This window comes from Aegilops tauschii, chromosome 5, assembly GCF_002575655.3.
Source record: "Aegilops tauschii subsp. strangulata cultivar AL8/78 chromosome 5, Aet v6.0, whole genome shotgun sequence".
NCBI classification, from domain to species: domain Eukaryota; kingdom Viridiplantae; phylum Streptophyta; class Magnoliopsida; order Poales; family Poaceae; genus Aegilops; species Aegilops tauschii.
The window spans coordinates 442,078,377-442,092,318 of NC_053039.3; the positions used below are offsets into that span (position 1 = coordinate 442,078,377).

General features: G+C 50.5%; 3 protein-coding genes across 3 annotated transcripts; 2 read left to right on the forward strand and 1 right to left on the reverse strand.

Annotated features, from left to right (window-relative positions):
* The first annotated feature begins 825 nt into the window (after nt 1–825).
* LOC109739193 (uncharacterized) lies at nt 826–1,946 on the forward strand. The gene has a single exon (XM_020298277.4). The coding sequence runs from the start codon at nt 1,318–1,320 to the stop codon at nt 1,738–1,740; it is 423 nt and encodes a 140-aa protein (XP_020153866.1). The 5' UTR covers nt 826–1,317; the 3' UTR covers nt 1,741–1,946.
* Nucleotides 1,947–6,223: 4,277 nt separating this feature from the next.
* On the forward strand, nt 6,224–7,174 carry LOC120965251 (uncharacterized). Its single transcript, XM_040390739.2, has one exon. It carries the CDS (start codon nt 6,554–6,556, stop codon nt 7,103–7,105), a length of 552 nt encoding a protein of 183 aa, XP_040246673.1. The 5' UTR covers nt 6,224–6,553; the 3' UTR covers nt 7,106–7,174.
* Nucleotides 7,175–7,275: 101 nt separating this feature from the next.
* Nucleotides 7,276–12,960, reverse strand: LOC109739191 (uncharacterized). The gene is made up of 2 exons (XM_020298276.4): nt 12,451–12,960; nt 7,276–7,607 (listed from the first exon to the last, which is right to left on the reverse strand). The coding sequence occupies exons 1-2, from the start codon at nt 12,843–12,845 to the stop codon at nt 7,556–7,558; spliced, it is 447 nt and encodes a 148-aa protein (XP_020153865.1). The 5' UTR covers nt 12,846–12,960; the 3' UTR covers nt 7,276–7,555.
* Nucleotides 12,961–13,942: the final 982 nt, after the last annotated feature.

Consider the following 13,942-nt stretch of genomic DNA (forward strand, 5'->3'; position numbering starts at 1 on the left):
TGTTCTTCGTCAGATTATATGCCACAGGGTTGGGCCATCCTCTACACGGTGCTTTGGAGGAGGTTTCTTTGGCATCAAGCTAGTCTTGAGCCTTCGCTTTTTCTTATCCTTGCTTGTTGTCTAGATGTTGTATGTTAGATCTTTGCACATCACATTGTATCTTCTAGCCATTTTCGTTTTCTATTTGCTTTGTATTGGTGACTGATGTAATCATGGTCGGTTGATGGCTTTGTTCTTTCAAAGTCAGGATCGACTCGAGCCTTTTCTCTAAAAGAATATGATACATAGAGTTCCTTCAGTTATTGTTAGCATACAACTACATATCATGACATGTGTAGCAATAGAAATCGAGAGAGGGAGAAGTTGGATAATACATCTAATATACTGCATCAAGCTATCCGCATGAATTTATAGTGGTAACTATGGGCATGAAAACTTACTTAGGCCAGGTCTTTCCTTCTCCCCACGGAAAGTCTCCCAAATGATTAGGTTTCCTCCTCCTCCTCCTCCCGTCGGCGTCGCCACGGGTCAGTCTTGCCTTCGATGGCCTTTGGGTCGTGGAGGTGTGAAGGACCTCCACCCCTCGTTGGCGGGAGGGACCCCGATCTTGTTCTTCTTACGTTCAGTGTATTGGGTTGGCTTGTGGCGATGGCGATGTCATCCCTTAGTAGGAATAATCTTTCTCACATTCGATCCCCGCCCTGATGGTGCATCTAGCGTCGTCAGAGGGAGTGTGGAGGTGCTTCTCCATCAGATCTTTCAGGATTCGGTCGGTGCTGGTCTTTGGTGGATCGGGTTTGGATTCGCTATTCATCCATGTGTTTACATGTTTTATCCATCCGATCTATGTCTCCCTTCATGCCGATGGTTATTCTTCTGGTGTGCTCGTCCTGTGGGGTCTTAACATGGCGACTTTCGACTAACTACTACAACAATAATGTTTCCTCGGCTCCGATGAGGGAGGGGCAATAACGATAGCGCCTTCAGCACACTCTAATGCTTGCAGTCGTCACACCTGGTTATAATTGTTATTGACTCTTATGGTCTCTATACTGTCATGATTGATTATGAATAAATCGAAAATTTCTCCGAAAAAGACTTGCTCAGGAGCTACTTCTAGGAAGTATTCACATTAAAGCTACTTCTAAGTGGAAAAAAATTGCCCGCATTTTTAGAAAGTCCGGCCTACATAGCAAAATGACGAAAATAAATAAAGCCAACCTTCTCCTTTGCGAAGAATAAAAACGTAGCCTCAAAAGCAAAAGAAATTAGCCGACGAGCGTCCACGGCAACCAACCCACCCTGGCCAAATCGCCCATGAAAAGACTACAGCGCGAGATGCAGCCGGCGAAGGCCAAGCCGGCGCCGGAGCCCAAGAACAAGGGCGCCGCGGCGCCCGCGCGGGCGCTGGCGGCGGAGGCCTTCACGGCGCGCGAGCTCGACGCGGCGGAGCAGCTCATCCATCTCAGCGAGAGCAGCGCGTCCTCGGGCACCACGGGCGCGCACCCCGTCGCCTACGCCGCGGCCTCGGGCGGCTCCTCCCCGCGCTCCGTCAACGGCCTGCAGGCGCCGGCGCCGGGCGCGGTTTTCCTTAGCGGTTGCGCGGACCCGGAGGAAGAGGAGGAGCAGGAGGTGGCCGGGAGCCAGCGGAGGGCGAAGCGGTACCGCCTGATCGCCGAGATCTACGCCGCGACGGAGGACATCGGAGGCCGCAGCGGCCGGAAGAACAGAAAGGATTAGGCGACGAGGTGGAGGGAGGAGAGGGGAGGCGTGGGGGATCTTCTTGTAATTAGCGTAATTGCTGGGGGGTAGCTGGTAGTTCGTGCTCGCAGTCCTCTCCTTCCTCGCCGGAGAGGAATCGCCATCGATCTACTGTAAATTAAAGCTTCAATCGATGCAATAGGACGTACTAATTGGTTGGAGTTCCATCCCTTGTTTGTGTTGAACTGTTGATCATGGCGGCTTCTGATTTCAGAACTGATATTTGTCGTCTCCTACCATGTTTCCCTACTTCCTAGTTCCTACAGCTTATCGATGATCCCTGTGCGCAGCGACGAGGATCAGATCAGGTCCAGCGCGGTTAGGTAGCTCTGGGCAGCGCGGCGAGGCGAGGCCGATCGATTTCAATTGCGCCCGCGCGTGCATGCAATTTTCGCAATTAACTATTCAGAGGCTGATGCGATTACGATTCGATCCATGATCTGGGAAATTCGTAGTAAGAGCACTGATCTGGAGTCCAATTCCCAACGCGTATATGGTCAGAGATGCTTGCAGTGTGCTTGATTAAAAGAATTTGTGGAGGAGCTAGCACGAGCTGCCGGCTGGTGGCGCCATGGCGGAATGGCGGTACAGGCTTCTTACTACGGCGAGGCAGCGAGGTTCCGATCTAATTAAGCGCTGCCTCGTCATATTGGTTTGGTCGATTTAGGCGAGTCCAATTTCTTGCATGCAACATGAAGGACTGACTGGCGGTAGCTGCTGAAGCAGAGACAAATGGTGGGGATAAATGGAATGTTCTAGAAGCTTCCAAGCGAGTCCTGGAGGTAGGCAGGCAAGCCGTCCATGCGAAAGTTTCATTAGATCTTGCACCCATGATATCCTGTTAAATCCAACTAGCTTATCTTTGACCACTAAGGTGTGAGTGTCACTGATCATGATTAATGAGTACAGATAAATTTATTTCATTCTTCAGGTTGAAATGATCTGGTCAATGGAGTCATTCTCAGTTATATACCTTGTAGTTCGATCGATTTCAGCGTCTGTTATTGCCGGAGAAGATCATACGACGGCAATCCAACAATTTGGCATTGTAGTTCTCTGCCACTCTTGGTCAATTTCTCTTCCTTTCAGATGCTGCTGAACATGCATCTTCAAGATGGCAATCTAATTTTCAGTGCCCCAGGACGATGCCATATTGGGAGATACAAGGAGTCAAGGAGGCCAGAAAATCAGGGTGGGAGTTTTTTTTTTGAAACTTCATATCTTTGTTCATACAAATCGACATCTACTAGTTCCTACATCCATATGAAGGAACCTCCTCGATCACCGGACCATGCTCCTCACACCCTTACCAAATATAGCAACTTGATGCGCTACTCTATTGACACCTTGACTAATCTTCCTTAAATTGACATCTTGGAGGCATTGCATCAAACCCAAGGCTTCTTTCCGTGGATCAACATAAGCGGACTTATCAAACAAGGGAGAAGGTCCAACACCAGCCAAAAACCTCCAAGCACTCTTGAAGCTCGACTTCAAACGACACCGTATATCCCAAGTTGAAATAACAGTGTTGCCCTTAGCATCACACAACACCAAGCCGACACACCGAAGGAGGAGCTCTTATTGTACCATGCATCACGCCAGCATTAGATTTTGCTAGACCAAATGGAGGCGGAGCCCAACCCTCTCTATCAAATACACCACTTTTCCCATGAGAAGAAGGGAAATGACCATGCATGACTACAGCGTTCTATCTTTCGATGCAGCTAGCAGAGATAACCAGGCCAAGGTAGTTCAAAATTAGGCAAAAAATAACCAACCCTCGACCGCAGCCTTTCATTCACTATAGATCACATTGTTTCTGAGATGCACATGCCCTTAATGAGAAAGGACAACATATAACGCAAAATCAAGGTAAACCTAGCCACGGTAAGTGGGCTTATGTTGTGTTAATAGCATAGATCTTAGCTAAATTTTATAGTTTGAGCACTAGAAACACAAATTCAAGCCAGCAGGAGGATAAAGAATAGTGGGTAGTACTAGAAAAGTGTACTCCCTCCGAACCATACTAACTGATGTTGGTTTAGTATAAAGTTGTACTAACTTTGTACTAAGCCAACGTCAATTAATATCGATCGGAGGGTGTATTTGGAATGTACTACAAGGTTCACATAAGTGTCACCTAGCAAATCACGCGCCCGAGGGGGGGGGGGTAGTATTTTAATATATAACGCAATTTTTCTGATGAAATGTCTGGACATGGATGCTGCTTGATAGTCTACCTAACTGATTGTATGGTTCCATAGGGGCGGGGGGGGGGGGGGGGGGGGGGGGGGGGAGGAGGAGGAGGGCTCGCATATATACCATAATTGGGTTTAGAATCATCAGCAATATTTCATCAGCTTAGCCTTTGTCCCATCTCTTAGGTGGAAAGATAACACTAGTAGCGATGTATCCAACGTAGTGTGTGTGTTGGGGGGTGGGGGGTGTTCTTTCAAGAATCATGCACACAAACTCAGATTTCCTATCTACAGAAATGGCAAAGTTCCTGCATTGTCATAAAAAAGTTTAGATGATACCCCATGTGTTAATACTAGAATAAGCTGAAACATTTTCAAACAATGCTCAGGAACACAACAACTCAAAATATAGGAATAGAAAGAGGTATTGAGGAATTGAGATGTCATGTATCTTTGATTTCTATAGGAACCAAAACCAAGAAAACTCTAAAGTTGTTGTTTGGATGTCACATAGGAAAAACACAAGAATATAGTAGACGCAGAGAAAACAAAACATGTCCCAATATAATAGCCATGTTCAGATAATAATTATATATATAAATCATAAGATTGCAATTCTGTTGTTCCAAACGATACAAAAATATCCTGTAAGCATCATATTCTCCAGAATTCGCGTGTTCTTTCCTTATTCCAAACTTGTCCTAAAATAATGAAAATCTGAGTAGCCTAGCCCTGCGTGGGAGCTAAAAGATGATCATGCAGATGGGACTGCACATACATGCTATCCAATTCCGCAAGGATATGATAAGATCCAGTCATATATCCCACCACAAACTAATTAACTGGTTTCAAAAGAAGCGGTATATTTTTATTGTTTTTGTTCTTTTAAGTGTAAAGTACTCCCTCCATTTCATAATGTAGTACTCCTATATGTATAGCTTTTTTTAAGTCAAATTTTACAAAATTTGACCAAATTTATAGAGAAAACGCTATATCTACAATACTGAATATATAAAACATAAATTACTCCATCCATCTCATAATGTAATACATTTTTTGACGCTACTACATCTTACGATCAATCAAATGTTATATTTGGCATCCTAGATGTATATTTTTTTTCTTAAACTGAGCCAAGTTCGTGAGGATTGACATTTTAAAAAATCTATATGCACTACATTATAGAACGTGGGAGTAGTACGTACCACGCATTCAGCCAGGAAGCTGGTAAAAAGTGTAGGATCAATCGATTCATCAGTAGCTGTTGAGAGCGGTGTCGGCACAACGGGAGCTGGCCGAGTGGGTCCATGGACAGTACAGTCAACTGTGGATCCCGTGGGGCGATGAGCAGTGCCGCGCAAAGGTGTCTCCGATCGGATGGCAACCTGTCCCCGGTCTGTGCAGGCACAGTCACGCACGTTGCAGCCACAGTTGGCATGGGTAGCAGCTTTGGCACGAACACGACGACCTGGGCTGGGATTAAGCAGCAGCATCTTCAGCTCCAGAAAGGACGGAAAGAAGACGTAGGAGTAGCATGCCGCCGGCGTTGAGTTTGCCTCGCGCGACCGCGCGCGCGGAGCCTAGAGCTTGACGATTGTGTCAAGCAAACTGCAAGAGCAACAAACACACAAAGCTTACTGGCAAAGGCGCGCGTCGACCAGCTATCGTGCAATTCCTTGTGGGAAAAGGAAAAGGAAATTAAAACTGATTTCTGATTATAGCGGAAGAGTGACGGTTTCGGATGGACCATCTACTTTTCCTTCCCTCCTTCCTTCCCCGGCCACACCACACTGAAATACTCCCTAGCACCATATCTCTCGTATAATCCAAAAAAAAATTGCATATCTCTCGCGGCTTCTTCGTTGCTGTACTGTCGCCCCTGCTGCGATCAGCACACATATCGGTCACCAAAACACAAGTTGTACTGACTTGTACCGTCATTTTATCCTCCTGGCTTCTTTGCTACACGATGTACACCTGCAAGCTTGCACGCACGCGTACTGCATACTATATTAATGGCCCCTCAAAAAGTACTACCACCTCTGTACTGAAATATAAAACGTTTTTTAGGCTAGTTTAGCATACAAAATGTCTTATCTTTTGATACGGGAGGAGTAATATATATATGAATGACAGACTGATACGAACATATTTTTTTAGAAGGCGATACAAACATATTTGTTCCTGAACCATTTTAGGATCCAATACACGCGTACATGGCAGGTGGCACAAGCCGACCACGACCACCATATCTGCATCCCCGTCTCGAGCCACACCACCAGACATCGCGTCAACCAGCTCGCCCCAGCCGCCGCCCACCCAACGTTCACGTGACCGGGTCCATTACCCACCACCCAGACTAGGCCACGGGCCCCACGCGGCAGTGTCATCGCTACTTCCCCACCACCACCGACGTTACGTCTCCTCCCGCGGCCGCGCGCGAGGCCGACACCCACGGATGATCAGCCGCCTCCCCGCTATAAACCGCCCGTGCAGCCCACGTCTTCCGCGTCTACCCAGCTTGCAACCTAGAAATCTCCGGCGCATCCCCAACCCTCTCGAGAAGCGATCGATCGCCCGCTGTGCGCGCCATGTCGTCGCTCGCCGTCGGCAGCGGGCCGGAGAGTGAGCTGTACTGGCTCGGGGGCCTCTTCACGGCCGCGGAGCTGGCCGCCGCCGACCTGCTGCTAAAGCTACGCGGTGACGAGGAGGAGGAGGAGGCGGCGGCGTCCACCGACACGTCATCATACTCGCGGCGGTTCCCGAGCTCCCGCCGCGAGGACCTCGCCGTGGTCGACGAGGAGTCGAAGGAGGACCGCGCCTTCGAGGACGCCGCGACGGCGTCTGTGGCCACGCCGTTCTCCTCGAGGCGGTCTGCGAGCTCGTGTTGCCAGGTCTCCGTGGAGGCCGAGGAGGAGCCTCGGCCGATCATAAAGGAGACGGCGCCGTCGCTGGGGTCGATGGAGCTGGACAGGAGGGCGAGGAAGAGGTACCGCCTGCTGGCTGAGCTGTACGCCGCCACGGCCCCGGTGACATCATCCTCCGCCTCCGCGAAGAAGAAGATACGGAAGGTACACGGCCACGACGGCGCCGGCACCGTCGAGTCGTCGGTGGACCAGGCGACGAGGAACGGCGAGGACTAGTAGCACAGAAGGGCTTCTATGTAATTACACCGTGATCTTAGCGTTGTTTCGCCTACTCAGCTATACTTAGTAATCTTCTCGGAGAAGGAACGGGAAACAACAAAAGGAAAACACACTTGTACAGGACTTACAAAAAAACGAAGGTGGTTACCGCCTGAAACTTTTGAATCTGAGCTTCCAAGGTCAGGTCGCATCCGTCCCCCAAGAATTTGAATTTGAATAGTATTTCTTCTCTCCTTGTACTTATTACATGTATTTTTTTTTTGCGAAAATGTACTTATTACATGTAAGCACACACACCAAGATTTAATTTTTTTTTACATGCAAGGCATGAACGCTGGCGATTTCATTTCAACAAGATAGGAGTTGAGGATTTCCACGAGATAGGAGTTGAGGAGTACGTATCCCAACTATTGGGAGGAGGAGGGAGGGGTTCTGCCGTCGTAATGGTTAGCACCTCCTCCTCTCACCTCTGGTTTTGTTGGTGCTAATCGTCTCCCTCCTGCGCGAAAAAACCCCTTTGAAATAAATCAGAGGTTCCCCGCAAAAATAAAATAAAATCAGAGGTTAGAAACCAGCGTAAAAGTTGAAAAAAGCATGCACATAGCACATTGTCCACTTCTTCCACGATGTTCCATATATCTCTCTATCTATATATCTCCACCCCCCTTCATCCTCGTATCTCCAACCGACATCCCGTCGCAGTCGCATTGTTCCTTATCAACCCATTAAGGTTTTGTTCGGTTGACAGGGTTGTGAAGGGGTTTTGGCAGGGATTGAGGTGGATTTAATCCCCTACAAGTCAAAACCCCCCAAATCCCCTCCAATCCTCTTGACAAAGGGTGTAACCGAACAAGGCCTAAGTGGTAGCGGACAAGGGAGGCAATGAAGAAGACGTTGAGGCACAGCCCGTACCGGGGAAATCAAAGGCCCTGTGCAAATCAAAATTGGGCCCTACGTGTGAAAGAAAAAAATTGTCAACCAGTGTAGTTTTTCACAAAACATTACACCAGTTCAAAGTAGAAGCTTAAAAGACACAACACATACCTAATCTGCATTTTTTAGTTGTACTCTATGCTATTTTGGAAGAGCTGTGAGATTGAGAGAGAGTTGAGAGGAACTGATGGATCGTGATTAGGGAGAGATGCGTAGGGTGGCTTGGTGTAAAATATTTCAAACAATTATTTACTCAGTACCTAATGCTTCAATAGACACTTTGATTAAGAAAAAAATGGGGCCCCTCTGGTGCTAGGGGCCCTGTTCGGTCGATCATGTTGCACATGCTCATATACGGCCCTATGGAGGTGGATGGGGAGGTCGGTCCCATCGTCTCTAGCCGTAACGTGAAGAGTGTCGTGTTGGCGGTGGATTGACTCATCATCATGGCCATGCAGTACCTCATCGAGTGGAAGGATGGGCACGAGCCAACCTGGATCCTGATGGGGGCGATAGCCGAAAGCAGATAGCAGCAAATGTAGTTGCGGAGTATAAGGCGCCATGGAGGGAGGCCGACACGGAGGCGATGGGTTCACTGCTCGCTGACATTGCGATATGGGGGAACGCGAATGCGAAGGGTGTGCATGGGCGCACGGTGGTGCCCTTGGCGACGGGGCTCAAGTGATCAAGTACGAGAGTTTTCTCTGCACGCTCGTGGAGGCGGGGCATAGGCCATGGGCAGGGTAAGACCATGTGACAGGTGGGCGCACCCTGTTGGACTAGGGCGCCTGGGCAGAGGACCCCGATGAGAAGAGGGAGTTACTGGCGGTGGGACGTTTGGCCTGGCCGGCCTTGCCCTAGAGCACGGTAAAACAGAGCAAAGCTTTCCATAAGAGAGTAGTCCAAGCAAGGGTATGCGCCCGACACAGAGCACAGTAAGCCAACATGACAAAGAATACCCCCGAAAGGGTGAGATCCCAGGACATCGTGTCTGGGGACCCTACAAGCAACATCGGCAAGGCATGCCGCTCAGTCCAAGCTAAAGTTTCCTCATGTAGGAATGTGTGATCGATGGAACGGGATGTTCCAAGTCCCATTTTGAATCAGTGAGGTCACTAATAGAAGTGGGTAGGAGCAAATGGATAGCAAAAATTGCGGGAAAATCGATGCTAAGCGAGCTTGTACCGAGCTACGAGTCATGCCAAAAGAGAGTACCGTCTCTATCTCTTACCGAGAAGCTAGTACCCAGGCAGATCTCGTACTTAATTGGCCAGAGGGACTTCTAGAACTGACACCCCTCTGTCGTCCAGCATCATTGTCCCATCTGTATTAAGAGGTCATCTACTCCTTCCGTCCGGGTTTATCAGGATGTAACCAAGCTTCCCATTCAAATACCGCCTGACATAGTACCCATTAATGGTTCTCTGTATGAACTACCAAGGGGCCATTTTGAAGATTGAGTGTTGGTTCGTACATACTCCCTCTCTCCGGAAAAGTTGTCCATGTGGGCAGTAGGAGCAGAAGCGGCAGCGACGGCGCCGATGGAGCGAAGAGGGCAGGTCCTCGATCATTAGTCCGCCAGCTCGAGGAGGGAAATGGTAACGACAAGACGAGCAAGGGGCAGTGGCATGGCTGGAGCAAGTCTTCGTCTTCCCCATGCCGTCGACTTCCGCAGCAGACGCTCGGGGTCTGGAGGAGGAGCTGGTGGATGACGAAAGGAAAGCTCAAGGACGAGGAGCTTGAGGATCTTACATGCCTCCAGATTGAGTCCCAACTCCCTCCGGGAAATGAGTGCCGCCACCGTAGCCGGCAAGTCACGGACTTTGCAGAAAAGGGGATTCTTCCCTCTGGATCTCCTGGTGCGAACGAAGAGAAGCGGCGAGATGAGGGGGAGGAGGCGGCGGGAGCGTGGCGAGGCGACGGAGCAAACGGCGAGGCGGCAGAGCAGGCGGCCGGCGCGTGGCGAGGCGACGGAGGAGACGCGATGGGCTGCCTGGCTTGCGGAAGAAAGGGGAGGGGTTTTTCATAAAATGTCAGTGAGGACAAGCTTTTCCGGACAGAGGGAGTATGTTGGTTATTTGTGGTGTCCGTCCATCGCCTTAATCGCTTAGATAACAGAATGTTCAGTTCCAGCTCCAAAGCTAGCACTTGATTATCAAAATTGGTGTGGAAGAAAAAGAATATGCGATCAGCTAAAAGAAAGAGGAAATGCGATCACAAAAAGAAAGGGGAAAGAAGAAAAATCAATCATGGACCTATGTACTACACCTGAAAAAGGTGATTAACATAAAGCTTCCATGCGTTCATACTCTATTAACAACAACTCTAGTCTTGTGTATAAATATTGCTTCAACTTTCCAAGATAAGATCAAGCTATCTTCTTCATCCGTTTCTAAATATAAGACTTTTTGAAGACCCCAAAAGATCTTATATTTAGAAACAGAGGGAGTAGCTAGCTTTGGAGCTGGAACTGCCCACGTATCATTCAAGAATCCATGAACATTACGACAAGGATATGTTGAAAGGAAGAAAATTCTTTTACATCCTATTTTATGGAGAAAATTAGCACAAAAGCATAAAGAAATGCATGGTTAAAGCATCTACAGCCGGACTTGGCACGTCTGACCCCTCAAACGCCCGCGAACGCGCCTGGGTGCGTCTGCGGGCACTGGCCCAGCACACCTTATATTCTGTCTTCCACACTCATATCCGAAACCTCAAAACCATGCAATTCATGCAATGCTACGTAAAACACATGATCAAAGTGCAGTTCATCGGATTAACCGGACAAAAGGAACATGATTCACGGCGGACAGTGCAAATCCATACTACAAACTTCTGAAACATAGAGAAAATATAAACAGAACGAGGAAGGGCGGAAATCACCATTTTCTCGCCGGCCCCTTCCCCTTCCGGCCGTTGGCGCGGCTATGCCCCTCCTCCGTGTAGGCGTCGGCGTGCGGAGGCGTGTCGCCGTCGGAGCTGGAGGTGGAGCCGTCCATCATATCCGAGTCGGAGCTGTAGCTCATGCCCGACAGCCTGCGGAGCAGGCGGTCCTGCTCCTTCGCATGGCGGGCTGCCTTCGCCGCCGCCTCCTTTGTTGCCTCGCGCTCCGACAACTCGATGGCGAGTCGGAGCGCTTTGGCATTCTTGCGGCAGAGGCGTTGCGTATCCGTCTCCGCCGTCGTGAGCGAGCGGCGGAGGACAGACGCGAGGAACGAACACTGCCTCAAGATCGACCGAAACCCTCGCGCGCGGACTGCGCGCGAAGAGTCACTCGGATGCCGCTGCCCTCTCCCTCGCCCGCTGCCGCTCACGCCGGGCTGCTCGTGCCTCCGACTCGGGCGTCCGAGGGCGCGCCGGCCCCGCGCGGGCACGAGGACCCAGCGGTGTCTGGGTACCACCTCCGGAGCAGATGGTGCTGGTGGTGGGCGGCGTACCTGGAGGAGCGGAGCAGAGTGGTCGGCGCTGCGTCAACGGGCACCGGGCGCTGACGAAGTGGATCCACCGCTGCCGGATCCACCTTGGTCAACGACCGAACGCCTCAATGTGATGTGGAAGGCGACCTCCTCCACATCGTTGGGGTCCGCTTCGCACAGCAGGCTAGACCAGTCGTCGTCGGAGCCAGAGTCCTCACCGGAGGCAGCGCTGCTTCGGTCATCGGCCATCGGATGCGCTTGGAGGGGATCGGAAGTGGAGTGGACAGAGTGGGGAGTGAAGTGGAGTTTGAATTGACTGTGGTCTAGGGTTTTCCGGATGGCGATATTTGTGGGGCAGGCGTGGGCCAGGCTGGGCCAAGCCGACATGGCGGGCACGCCCAGACCGCCACATATCCGTCCCATATTTAGGCTGGATATGTGAAGTGTCGGTTAGTCCGGATGTTTGAGGCCTATTTGAGGCATTCGGTTGGATCGATTTTTCGTGACCGATCAGCCAGCCCGGGCGTTTCAGACGGTTTTAAAGCGTCCGGCTGTAGATGCTCGTATAGTATGCCAAGATCACTGGCGTGCGCTTGCAAGCAAACTATACATACGACTGCGGTACTCATATACTCTTTTGGGCTGTCCAGTCCCACATCATGATGGATCAACTCCGGTCTTGTCAAGTTGGGGAGCGAACGCCAGTTATTAGGGTCCTTATAATAATTCACGCGCTCGGACAAACAACTAGAGAGAGAGAAGAATGATTCAAATTCAAATCGTGGGGGAGGGAACGCTTTTGGAGCACTGATGTTTGGAGATCTCGGAACCCAGATTCAAATTCCAAATTCAAAACTGGAGGCGCTAACCATGCAGGACCACGGCGTTGGGGATAGGGGAAAACCACGGCGTAATTACACGAGCCATTTTATACCCGTGTAGACTGTAGTACTCGCTCTACTCTCTACTCTCTAGTAGTCTCCGCCATACCTCGTCTCCTTGGACTCCGATGACGACCCGCCGTGGTCGTGGTGCGTCTTCCTGCTCTTCTTCTTCGCGGCGGCAGCGGATTTCGCGGGGATCGTGTCGGCGTAGAGCTCCGACAGCAGGCGGTGCCTCTTCCTCGCCCGCCTGTCCAGCTCCGTGTACGCCGCCGCTGGAATCTCCTCGACGACCCGCTCCTCTGCCTCGACGGAGAGGCCCTCGCAGCGCGAGCCCGCCGAACACCGCGAGGACTTGGTGGGCTCCGCCTTCGCCTCTCCGAGAACGCTGAGCTGCAGCAGCAGCTCCGCCGCCGCAAGCTCCGGCCCAGAGAAGAGACCCGCGAACCAGATCCCCAACTCCAAGTCCAGGTCCGGCCCGCGGCCGACGGCGAGCGACGACATGGCTGGCTGGCGCCGGCAGACCAGTTGCTTCGCGAGAGGAGGAGCGAATCGGAACTACTTTTTTTTGTTCTCGGGAATGGGTGGGTGCGGATGAGAAGAAACGGGTAATGGGCGTGGGCTGCACGCGCGGCTTTATAGCCGAGACGCCACCGGCTCGGTCGTCGTGTGTGCATACGTCTCTGCCAAGCGTGTGTTGCTGAATGGCCATTGAGCAGTTTCGCATGTGATGTTCAGGATCCTGTCTAAAAATAATATGCGTCTGCGTAGTATATTCAGGATGAAGTCGTACGTGAAAATTGAGAAATACTGTAGTAGCCGGTGAGCAGTAGCAACCATGCATACGCAAAGCGATTTTAGACGAAAAGCAGACACAGTAACTTAGCACATGCGAAGCCGTCGTTGTCTGAAGAAATCGGAGATGGCACCAATTTTTGTTTCCTGCAAGGAACTGCGAACTGCTGCTGTATGGCGTCGGAGTCGCCGTCGCCGTCGCCTTTCTCCGCTAAGCTTTTGCTTTTGCGGTTTGCTTAGCGCGGTCGTCGAGGTCTTCGCCGAGCGCCGTACGTCTTGAACGCAAACCCGAAAGCGCGTGGGGTCTGGGCGTACGTGTAGTCCCGCATCCAAAAGCCACTTGGATCCTGTACTCTTGTCATCTTGTGCACTCACTCCTGTGGCGGTTGCAACCGAAGCAAATGTAGTCCCTCTATTCATATACTCCCGTGGAGTATATGGGGCCTAATGTAGTTTTTGAAACTAAGTTTAACTACATGTTAAAACAATAATATATGACATGTAAGTTATGCAGAGTATACCGTCAAATTCATACGTAAAATGAGCTTTCCATGATATCATTATATACATCTCATATACTATTAATCTTATCAATAGTTAAAGACAGTTTTGTAAAACGCATTATGCCCCTATACATATGGATGGTGGGAGTACATATAGTCGCTACTCTGCGTTGGTTGACTGGCGGAATCCCTCGACGGTTCAGCCCCCCACCGTCCGATTGACCTTTCCATAACCGTTGGATGCGTCTTCCCCCTCCCCTAGATGCTATCCGACTCTCCGTCGCCCAATGCGCGTCACGCCTG